Raw genomic sequence first — 12,170 nt, 5'->3', positions numbered from 1 at the left:
TTCCCTGCTTTCCCAGGGCTCTTCACTGTACTACCGTAAGCCCCTTACACAAATATACCTATCACGAGAACCTGACTAGAAAAACAATCCCTCCAAGACTATTAAACAACTGATATGATTAATAAATACCACGAAGTGCATTGCACAAGGGGGTAACATTGCTGCTGGTTATATGTGCACAGTAGTTATAGGGAGAAATATGTTACTGTATAGTAATATTTAAACATGGTGCTGATATTTGGACACTGTACAATAAATACTATGTGGAGAAATGTATTGGGATACACCTTTTAATCACTGAATTCAGGTGTTTCATTCAGTCCCATTGCCACAGGTGTATATAATCCAGCATGTAGGCATGCAGTCTGCCTTTAAATATCATTTGTGAAAGAATGGCTCATTTTATAGAGCTCACTGAACTCCAGTGTAGTACTGTCATCGGATGTCTTCATTGAAATTAGACATTTGTGAAATTTCTTTGCTCTAAGATATTCCACAATCAACTGTGAGTGGTATTATTGCAAAGTGGAGGAGTTTTGAAACCACATCAACTCAGCCATGATGTGGCAGACCACATAACGTTACAGAGCTGGGTCATTGAGCACTGAGGTGCATAAAACTCACCAATGTTCTTCTGACTCAACTGCAGAGCTCCAAACCTCCTCTCGCATTGACATCAGCACAAAAACTGTGCTTGAGCTTCATGGAATGGGTTTCCATGGACAAACAGCTGCATGCAAGCACAATGCCAAGAGGCAACGTATTCGACAGTGTGGTTATCTGGGCCATAACCTACATTCTACTAGCATCAAAGTAAATCATTGATTATTTGGTTTATCCCTGAAAGCTCCATGTCGGTCAGTTTCAATGTTTGTGCAGTGGAGACAAAACAGCTGCACAGAACTTTACACGACTGTTTCTCCCTCCGATAACCCTGTATATGACACAATCATGTGAATATGAAATACAAAGAATGTGTACCTCTGGTTTGGCTAAACTTCTAGGAAATTGTATATTCATTCACTCAGATGAAAATTTAACATGTTGAAATCATTTTTTTAACACAAATGCAAATGCTATATACAAAAAACAATATACTTTTAGTTCAATACAGAATTCCAAAAAATTAAAAAGTTAATGTATTGATGTAAAATGGGATCTGATGCAATGTGTACGAGACCTTCCTCCAATAATTATAGCACATTTGGTAACACATTATAACCAAGCCTTTATTTTCTCTTTATGCAATTACGTCTTGTAAAAACTCTTTTTATGTGTTGTGTTTCAACAGTTGTCCCCAAAGGGACAGAAAACACTAAATGTGGCCAATGAGCAATGCCATTTCCAACTACACTTACAATCCACAAACGTGTTGAGGAGTTTTTCATACTCCCCTATTGGGGATATGGGTCTAGTAGAAAAAGTAACTTTTATTAGTTGTAGTAAAAGAAACATTTCTAGAAAAATAAAATGGTCGTTCTTGCCTAAAAATGGTAGAGCCTTTGTGTAGAGTTTCCCTGTGGCTAGTTTTTAGGGGTCAATCATTCACTGTGTCAGAGTGAGACCAGTATTTAGACCGCTATTTTATGTTGGCGGTTAATTTAAAGGGAGTCTTTCACCTAATCTGAGCATTTTAGACCGCTCAGATCAGGTTATAGACTCTTAGACCCTCATTACAATGGTACCTTTGTTTGCTGTGTCCCTCGTCCAGATATTGAAAAAAAAACTTTTTAAACATATGCAAATGAGCTTCTGAAGGTGCCCAGGGGAGGCGTTACTGGGCGATGTGCCCAGAAAAACACACCTCTTTCAGCCCTCTGGCCCGCCCTTCTGTCCTATTACCTCCTCCTCTGCCTCCAGCCGGCAGACGTCACGAGCTGCAAGAGAAGAAGTCCGGCTGGGAACTGGCCCGCACCTGCGCACTGCTCTGCCCATTATGGGCAGAGGAACAGCTTTTCATATTGCGCATGCGCCGGTCGGCTGTCTTTAGTTGGAGCAACGGGGGTGTTTTCATTACTCCTAGTGGATCTGCTCTGTATACAACAGCCACTCCCTCTACACTTTGATTCATAGGGCCAGGCAGTATAAATGTGATCACATCTGGCCCTGACTTCTCTAAAGTCTTGCACTGCGTTGTACGGAAGAGAACTGCCAGTGAGCCGCTTTCCTGCACTGCACCTGTGCGAGACTTTAGGACAGATCAGGACCAGGTGTGATGATGTTTACACTGCATGGCCCTGTCAAAGTTCAGAGGCCATATCAATTGCAGAGAGAGCTAAGCGTTTAGGAGTAACGATAATGCCCCCATCGCTCCTAGAGGCTTATTTGCATATATGAACTCTTAATTTTCCTCAGCAATGCGGACACATATGAACATGAAACCAACACAGATGCCTTCAGCTGCCAGGCGCACATGCAACAGGTCACACAGTTTAATAAGTACAAATCTGCTGACAGATGCCCTTTAGGTAAATGACTAAACCCCTGAAAATTAGCCACAGGGAACTTCCACACCAAAAGCTCTACCCACCACCCTTTTTAGGCAACGACCATTATATTTTTTTTAGACATTTTTCTTTTGCTAGAGCTAATAAAAGTTACATTTTATACAAAATTCATATTCCTGACATTTGAAGAGATACAATTACAATCTAACCATAGATTGCCACCATACGGAGAAAGGGAAGTGTCTGGTTGCAGTAAGATTCTGCAACGTCACATATGGCATATACCTGATGCAACCTCAGAATGTCTGTGAGAGTCCTCTGCAGAATCCTTCATCCTCATCATCACTTGCTGTTGCCAAGCTATAGAATGCTTTATCTTGCTGTTCTGATGAAATTGCTCCAAAAAACAGGGAGTGAAACTAAAAAGAAAGTATATTGTTATGTTAACTCCTGAAAGGATAACTGTCGTATATATTTTTGGGGAGTATTGCATTGTGGTGATTAATATCACCTTGGTGGCCCTATTTCAACTTTTCACTGTGCATTCAATTACCCCTTAATTCCACATTTTTGTTCCCTGTACTGCCTATTTTTACCTGTGCTTAAAATAGGGTTGCTAGGCATGGTCCGTCTATCTGTTGAAGGACACAGAAGCACGCTGCATGCAAGGTCAGATTACTGACAGCCAGGGACTGTAAGTAAATGATTAAAGCCAGGTCCTCCCCAGCAGCTGATAACGGTGCCTGGGCTGTGTGCACTTCTCCCTGTCCCTGCGCTTGGCAGACGTTCCCTCACTCAGCAGAGCTGGAGAATGCAGAGTGGAACCAGCTCAGACCAGGGAAGGGAGATGTGCCATCTGCTCAGTGTATACATTAAAGCAACATGTGGTAAGAGGACCCCTTTGTGCTGCAGGAGATTAACCCTTTAGGGGGGAGGGCTCTGGTTACTGACACTTTTGGGGGGCTATTGTTACTGGCTAGTGAGGGCAGGCGGGATTAGCCTCAGGGTGAGGGCAGTGGCGGCCATCTTAACTGAATAGTGAGATTGCAGTTTTATGCAGGCTGGTTGCTAAGGGCTGAATCTTATTAAATATGGGTAAGTCAGTCTAATAGTAACTGATTCTAGAATATCATGTTATTAGTAACTACATATATGAAAATTGAAATAAGGTCTAAATGTGACATGTTATCCTTTAAGGACACAGCCCAGATTGGACCTTAAAAGGATTGAACAAGTGACAGCCCATCCTCAGGATAGGTTATTATCATTTTTTGGGTGAGGTATGACACCGCACACCTCCACCAATCAGCTGTTTCAGGATAGCACCATCTATTGTGTAGTGGGCAATGCTGGTTACTGCAGAACTGCTCCCATTCACTTCAGTGGATGCAGCACTGCAGTAACCAGCTCTGTCCACTACAGAATGTGTGGTGCAATTCCAGACATGGATTCCATCACCAGAGATGCTGCAAAATAATGTGGGATGTTTGATAGTTGAAGATCGGATATTGATAGCCTATTCTGAGGATAGGCCATCACTTGAAAAATCCCGAAAACCACTTTAAAGAGTCTGTCACCAGGATCAACCCTAATAAATCAGCTGGTAGGGCTCATCATGCTGACTAAAACTATATCTTTCTTTTGTCTGTATGCTAAACAGCTGGAGAGAAATCTGTATTTTTATTTATATGCAAATGAAAGGTTTGAGAGGCAGGGATAAATCCTTTGAGCACTACTTTGTAACACCCCCTGTGCTCTGCACATACCCCTCTCCCCTTGATTGACAGGGATAGACATCAGCATGCTGAGGGCAGAGCTGTGTCCTGACATCTACATATCATATACCCTATGTACTATAGCTTTATCACAATGAGATATGCTCAGAAAACTAATATACATATTACAGCTTTATTAAAAAGTACAATATATGATTAGAAAGACACCCGTAATGTGTGTGAGCTTCTAAGCACAGAAAAAACATGCATATTTATGTGATAATGCTATAACTTGGTGATAAGGAGGGCATGGTTTTGAATTTAGAGATCCCAGGTTTAAATCCTGGGAGAGACCTAAATAACTGTTATTTTTTCTCTCATTTAACCAATAATAAAAGGCTATAGTATAATAATATAAAATCATATAATAACAACAAAAGGCCTTACTATATTGAGAATACAGTTTTTTTTTTCTTATAAACCTGAAAACTATTACTGGTTTATTCACAGGCACAATACCAAATGATTATAAAGAAACCAGCAATTTTTATTAGCTTTTTAAACCTAAAAATTTTATTCTCAATATGATAAGGATATAGACTTTTATCATATTCCCTGTTAACCCCCTCTCCCCTCCACGATGGTTGACTTGAGAGTTGACTAAAGGGGGGGAGGCTTCGTCAACCTGCTCGATCTCAGGCTGCGTTGTTCTTTTGCAACTTTTTGAAGACAGAATTATGGAATGTAGGGCTTGATAAATGCCCCCTCGCCTTTAGAAACCAGGTTGGGAATGAGATCTGCAGTTAATACATACATATCTCTCTTCTAAGCTGGTTTCTAAAAGTTTTATCTTCAGATGTATTGCGGACTAGCCTTAAAACAATACTTGGCTCACATCTCTAGCTGCTATACAGTCTGAGATGGAGCTGTTAGTACATTATATGGACAAAGGTGTTGGGAAGCCTACACATTACACCCAGTGTTGGACTGGTAAATCTGGACATGAATTACTTTCCCAAAAGACATACGGTAAGTAGTAGGTTTAAGATGCTGCAATCTACAGTGCCTGTAAGTGAGGACAGTAGGGGTGCAACATTATTAATTCCATTGTATCCTTATAGTGGACTGTGCGCTGTTTCAACCATGAGAAGCAGGACCTTATTGTATCATACAGCTGGAGGCCTTTCTTAAGCCCCCAACTGCCATGGCAACCCATTGGCACCCCACAGTATCTAAGGGGTTAAACGACTGAGCTCAAAGTTAACTTTAAAAGCATACTCTAAAATGAAAGTCAAACTATGTCCATGTTAAGCAGAGGTACAGCTTCAGTGCTGTTAAAGCGTAATTGCTGTTTCATAAACTTTTGACATGAAAGTGTTTATCTGTGAACGTCCAGATGCTAAGACCCAGGGGCGTAGCTGAAGGGCAAGCAGGTAAAGCGGCTGCTTTGGGGCACAAACTCAGAAGGGGCCCAACCAGGCGGAGGACTAAAAGAGGAGTGAGTTGTGAAAAAATTGCTGGGGAGGGGGGCCTAAAAAATTTGCTTTGAGGCGCAGTCATTTCTAGTTACGCCACTGCTAAGACCACCACTGAGTGCTGAAATGAAGCGGAATAAGTGCTCAACCAAGGACGAAAAGTGGGGTTAGCTGAAGACAAACTCATAAACAGTGTTGGACTGGGCTTCCTAGGGGCTAGGGCCCACCAGTAAAATTTATTTTGAGGGCCCACCATACCGATACATTCAAGTCAGCAGCAAGATGCTACCAGATGATTGAATATGGGTGGTCCCTACAGCAAGTTTGAGAAGGTAGGTCCTGGGAAAAAGAGGATACTGGCTAGCTTTCCTCTATACCTAGAAGTCATCTCAGCTCTGATTGTGTCTATAATAATAAACTGGGGAGATTCTTAAATATTCTACCCAGTTTTTTATATGAACATAGGCTGGTGGAGGAGCTGTACATTGAATATATGTATGTAGTGCAGTAAATCTACTGTGTTATGTGCCACTGGTGCAGGGGGTGGGAGACTAGGGGCCCACCTTGCTCAGGGGCCCATCGGGCGATTCACCTTTATCCCTGTGGGCCAGTCCAAGCCTGCTCATAAACCTCAAGAAGATATCATCAGATCTGAAGGTACTTGGCAGACCGATTCAGCCCCTTAATTTTAACACTCACTGAGGTCTCTGCACCCAAAGATATGAAGGCAGTCACTTTTTAATTAAAGGGATTTTCCAAGACTTTTATAGTAATGATCTATCTTCTGGATAGGTCATCAGTATCTGATTGGTGCAGTAGCAGTTGCAGTAGTGCCGCGGCCTTCTCTCAGCTGACCAAGCACAGTGCCGTACATTGTATAGTGGCTGTGCTTGATATCGCAGCCCAGCCGCATTTACTTCAATGGGACTGAGCTGCACCTAGGCCATGTGACTGATGAAAGTAAAGTCACATGGCCTAGGCTACATTTCGAGAAGGCATTAGTCCTACTGCAAGCACCGATGCCTTCTCAAACTGCTGATCAGCTGGGGTCCTGGGTGTCAGACCCCCACTGATCAGATACTGATAATCTATCCAGAGGATAGAGTTTTAAATAGTAGATGACGGCAGCATATTCTTCCAAAAGATTCTTTAATAGTGGTTAGTCCATGAAAAATGTACAAAAAGGCTATAAAAGCTGCAACGTTTCTACTATGCAGTAGTCTTTGTCAAGCATACTGCGTAGTAGAAACGTTGCAGCTTTTATAGCCTTTTTGTACATTTTTCATGGACTAACCACTATTAAAGAATCTTTTGGAAGAATATGCTGCCGTCATCTACTATTTAAAACTCTATGAATGAACTTCAGTGTATCGGGAGTCACAGACGACTGTTGCATGTCTTCCAATGAGGAGTGAGTAAGGTACTGAAATGCTGCTCTACATGTTATTGATTATACTATCCAGAGGATAGGTCATCAGTATAGAAGTCTTAGAATAAAATCTCAGTTTATTTCATAAGTAATTCTTCCTCCTCCCAGAACACAATATAAAATGTCAGTATCTCTCAGAATACCTTGTTATAAGATGTAGTAGGCAACAACTCTTCTGTTAGATACAGGTTTGAGTTTTCTGCAGCAGTCTCGGTCATTAACACAGCAAGTGGTGATTCTTTGTTACTGATATAACTCTCATTGCATTTGCTTCTTTTAGCCAAAGGACTTGTTCCTCTACCTTTGTACATGACAGGAGAAGACCTAATTGAAAAATGTAACACACTGCATAACTAATAATATCTTGTCTCACTTTGTATTTTCCTATAGATTTAGATCAGATGACTAGTTTCACTGGTTACTTATTTCTGTGGGCTGCTTCTTTGCTGTCTAGGAATCCTAAATTTAATCGCATACAGTATGTGGCTGTTGGTAGGTTTTTCAGGACCTGTACTTTACTCTTTGTTAGTTTTATAAACTAGGTGACAGAACCACTTTTAATCTTGACATGTGATATCTAAAATGTTGTATAAATAAGGTATCATGCACACGACCATGTCCGTATTTTAGTCTGCAAACTACGGATCCACAAAATAAAGATACTTTTCCTTGTGCAAAATGCTTTTTTCTCACTCCCATTAATGAAATGACTGTTCTTCTCTACAAAATAGGACATGTTCTATATTTTGCAGAATGGACATATGGATGCAGACAGCACACTGATGACATCCGTGTGCTGAAGTTTTTGTTTTGTTTTATTTGCTGTCCCATAGAAATAAATGTGTCCGTGTGCAATCCACAAAAAAATGCAGATCAGACAAGGATGAAAAATATGGTCGTGTGCATGAGTCACATTGTCATAAAATGTGCCCCTCTATGCAATATCCTACTGCGTTACCCTGAAGTAATGCATTTTCTTGTTAGGCACAGGTTCATAGGTTTGGTAAACTTTTCTTTATTTTTTGTCTTATTGCACTGTGGAAAATACATGTCCCCAATAGAAAAGAAAAAAGTGACCTATTCTAAACTAAGCAGCCATAAACAATCCTATAAATATTTTGTGTGCAGGATTTTTTGCAAGAATTGAAATAACCACATAATGCAATAAAGATAAATAAAAGTAAAATTTTGAACTGTTAAACGGAAAGCACATATGATCAAGGCATGCAGAATTCCCATCTCTCTCTGTATATCTAGATACAATGAACTTACTCAACAACTGCGTCGTGTGATTTTCGAGAAGATGAATTATCCCTTTCTTTTAATGTCGCCAGAACAAAGTTTGCTTCAAATACCATATCATCTATGCTGAATATTATTGGTCTAAAATGATAAACAGGTATGTAATTAATGTTAACATAACAACAGATTTCATGCACTGATGTGCAAAAATGCTGAGATTACCATTTGCAATAAGCATTTAAAATAAAGTTAATAAATAAATTTTGTGGACAAAACCTACTGTCCTGGTGTGCTGAAATGAATTGTAATGGCTGCACCAGTCACCTCTGCAAATGACAAGAAGCCCTATAAATAGCATGAGAAATAAGAGTTTACATGATGATTATTTAAAGATAGGTAGTCTGTCAGCAGTTTTGTTTTGTACATATATTAAAAATGCAACAGGGACAGGGAACAAAGTACAATGTAATAATAAAAGAAAAGCATTTAAAGTATAACTGCACCTAAAAAAACTTGTGATATGTTAGAAGAAAATATTTTGATCATATAAGATAGAGTTTGCTATCTGATCACTTGTCTATCCTTGCAGTTGAAGACAGTCTCCTAGACATTCTACTGATACCATCTTCAGCACTGACGAGAGACCTCACTCAGCTAAGCACTTCTAATTCCTTGTATTAGCAATTAGCGGGGTCTGAACACTCGGACCCGCACTGATCAAAACCTTTGGTACTGTAAGTCATTATGACATTTCAAAAGTTGCAGTTACACTTTAATGGTGCCCATAGTCTTCAAAGAGGTTCTTTTATACTAATGGCCTGTCCTATACGTCATCAATATCATATCGGTGGGGATCTGATTCCTGTCACTTCTGTCAATGAGCTGTTCTAGCTGTCTAATGCAGCTGGACGGAGCTAATCAATGCAGCTCTGTTCCCATTTACTTAACTTAATAGGCAATTAGTATAAAAATCCCAGAGAAGCCCTTTAACTTGGGAACAGTGATGGTCAGTTCGCAGTGTTTGCCAGCGAACACATGCGGGCTGCCATCTTTAGTAAGGTAGACTCACCCGTCCGGCGATGCACAGGTAAGCCCTTACCTGTGCCTGTGTCGGGAGCCGGTCTGAAATCAAATGCATTCACCGGGAGCAGGCAGTTATGAGAACAGCCACTGGGGGTCTTCATCGGGCTGTTCTCGGAACTGCCTGCTCCTGGTGACTGCATTTGATTTCAGACCGGCTCCCGGCACAGGTAAGGGCTTACCTGTGCATCGCCGGATGGGTAAGTCTACCTTACTAAAGATGGCAGCCCGCATGTGTTCGCTGGCGAACACTGCGAACTGACCATCACTGCTTGAGAACATCTTATTTTTTTTCTGGTAGAAATACACTCAATTTTGGGCAACATTCTATAGTAAATAACAATTAATTGTAATGTATATTCATCATGTTTCACATCTTACCCTGACTTCCTTCAAGCAAAATGTTATTTCAGAAGAGTTGATGTCAGTTTGAAAGTCATTAAATTCATCAGGACCTAGGTGAATTTCAGAGTGCATTGCCTTTGAAAAGCCTGAGTAAAAGATACAAAAAAATATATACTGTATTCTGATATATAGAAGATAAAAGAGAAAAATTTTGGAGTGGATGTATGGAAGAGGGAAATGGGACAGGGAAAGGAAAATAGGAGGGATAAAGCGCCAGAGGAGAACTCGGAATTGGTGTCAGATTATCAACTTGTAATAGATTGGCCACAGTATGAGGCAGCTGCCCACTTAAAAAGAAACACAGCACAGGAACACTGATAGTGTACCGTATGCAGAAGAACATATAACAGTATAGTGGGGCGCCAGTTACATGTGACAGGTATTACAAGAATGGCAGTAGAGAGATATATGTGTATAGTATAATATACGGGTTATCTGCAACCGCTCGATTGATATTAAATCAAGGTGGTATAGAAAGGTTTTGCTACAATAATGGTGGTATAATAATAAAAATTAAAATATAAGTTAAGTCAAGGGACTTACTTCACCAGGGAGGGGGATGGACAGGATAAACTCAAGACACCTGTCCTCCTTACCTCCCTCGCCGAGGTCGCCTGTAAGATGGATATACACCCCGTCCTCGTGATGGAAGAAAATTCGAGGGCTTCAACCAAGGATGCTTATTTTATTTCAAGAAAGCTCGACGCGTTTCGGGGATTACAACTAAGTCCCCTTTATCAAGAGCACAAATAAATAAAAGCAATTGCTTTTATTTATTTGTGCTCTTGATAAAGGGGACTTAGTTGTAATCCCCAAAACGCGTCGAGCTTTCTTGAAATAAAATAAGCATCCTTGGTTGAAGCCCTCGAATTTTCTTCCATCACGAGGACGGGGTGTATATCCATCTTACAGGCGACCTCGGCGAGGCTGATATATAGCTACAGATAAAATTCTGGCTGCTTTACTTGTTAATAGTAACCATATTTAAGAAATCTTCCTATATTTGCAAAATGTGATTTGAGAAATGTAAGGGTGAGTTCACACAGGGCACAGGGCTCAGGGCTCTGTGTCTGGCTCAGGACTGTGTATTGTCTGAATAGGGCTTGCAGAAATCAATGCACATGCTGCAAAAACAATCCTAACAACCCCATTAAGGTGTATGAAATTGATATTTTTGTCACAAACTGTGATGTTGTGATAGATCACTGTGACCTTTACCCTTTTTCTCCTGATGCATGATGGGGGAGGAGGAGCTGTACCAGGAAGTCAGACAGTGTGTGTGAGGGGAACTGGAAGCAGACACATGAGACTGAGAAGGGATTACATCTGATAAGGACAGAAGCTGTTGGAATAAGACTCCTCCATGTAAGAATGCCATAATGTTCTGAGTAATAAACCTTGCTCTGGTTAAGTAGTACATCGGCCTGTGTGCGTAACTTGCTGAGCAGATACCGGCAGCATTGCCAGCAGCACCTGAGAGAGACAGAGTGTCCAGGGGACATAACAGTGGCGACGAGGATTGTGGATTTTAGCACACATGGCCTTCATAGGGTTTATTCAACCATTTGATCCTGCAGCTGAGTCATGGACCTCCTGGGTGGAGAGGCTGGAACAGTATATGGAAGCGAATAATGTGACTGTTGAAAAGAGAAGTGCAGTTTTTCTCACTGCATTGGGTCAAGCTGCATATGGAACCCTCAGAGACCTTGTTTCTCCAGACAAGCCAGCCTCTAAGTCCCTGCCTGAGTTAATTCAGACGCTACATACACACTACAACCCGAAGCCGTTGGAAATCGCGGAGCGGTTTAAATTCTACGGTAGAAGGCAGCAGGCCGGGGAGGATGTAAAGACATATATCATTGCTTTATGTAAACTGGCTGCCACTTGTCAGTTTGGAGACTACCTACAGACGGCTCTCCGTGACATGTTCGTCATGGGACTCTGCGACCCAGCCATACAGAAACGTTTACTCACAGAACCCGACTTGACTCTGACGAAAGCCACTGACCTTGCTACGGTCATAGAGTTGGCAACACGGGACGCCACCCTACTGAAGGCACCACCTACAACTCCTGCAAGCCAGGGTGAGGAAATATTCCACACTGCTATCACTCAACGCTCGAGACGCCCGTCCCCTGCCACTCAGCTTAAACCTCGCCACCCTAATTCTTCTGTCTCTGGGACCCCGACTTGCTACCGTTGTGGTAACACTACTCACAGTGCGCCTGCTTGCAAGTTCAAGGATGTCATTTGTTTTCGCTGTGGGAAGACTGGTCATATTGGGCGCGTTTGCCGCAGCTCTCGCTCCCCGAACACTACCACAAAAGATAGACGTAAACAGACATTCCGTGTGGATATGGACAATAACGGTTTTAGC

General features: G+C 41.5%; 1 protein-coding gene across 1 annotated transcript in view; it reads right to left on the bottom strand.

The window, feature by feature from the left end:
• Positions 1–2,743: 2,743 nt before the first annotated feature.
• Positions 2,744–12,170, bottom strand: part of RAD9B (RAD9 checkpoint clamp component B) — a 40,933-nt gene continuing 31,506 nt past the window's right edge. Inside the window, exons 8-12 of the mRNA XM_044282103.1 lie at positions 9,770–9,879; positions 8,589–8,653; positions 8,339–8,449; positions 7,210–7,390; positions 2,744–2,866 (exon numbers count right to left, since the gene is read on the bottom strand). Of these exons, the coding sequence (XP_044138038.1) occupies positions 2,744–2,866; positions 7,210–7,390; positions 8,339–8,449; positions 8,589–8,653; positions 9,770–9,879 (590 nt within the window). The remainder of the gene's footprint in view (positions 2,867–7,209; positions 7,391–8,338; positions 8,450–8,588; positions 8,654–9,769; positions 9,880–12,170) is intronic.

This window comes from Bufo gargarizans, chromosome 1 (assembly GCF_014858855.1).
Source record: "Bufo gargarizans isolate SCDJY-AF-19 chromosome 1, ASM1485885v1, whole genome shotgun sequence".
Classification (NCBI taxonomy): Eukaryota; Metazoa; Chordata; class Amphibia; order Anura; family Bufonidae; genus Bufo; species Bufo gargarizans.
This window is presented reverse-complemented; position numbering and strand designations above follow the sequence as displayed.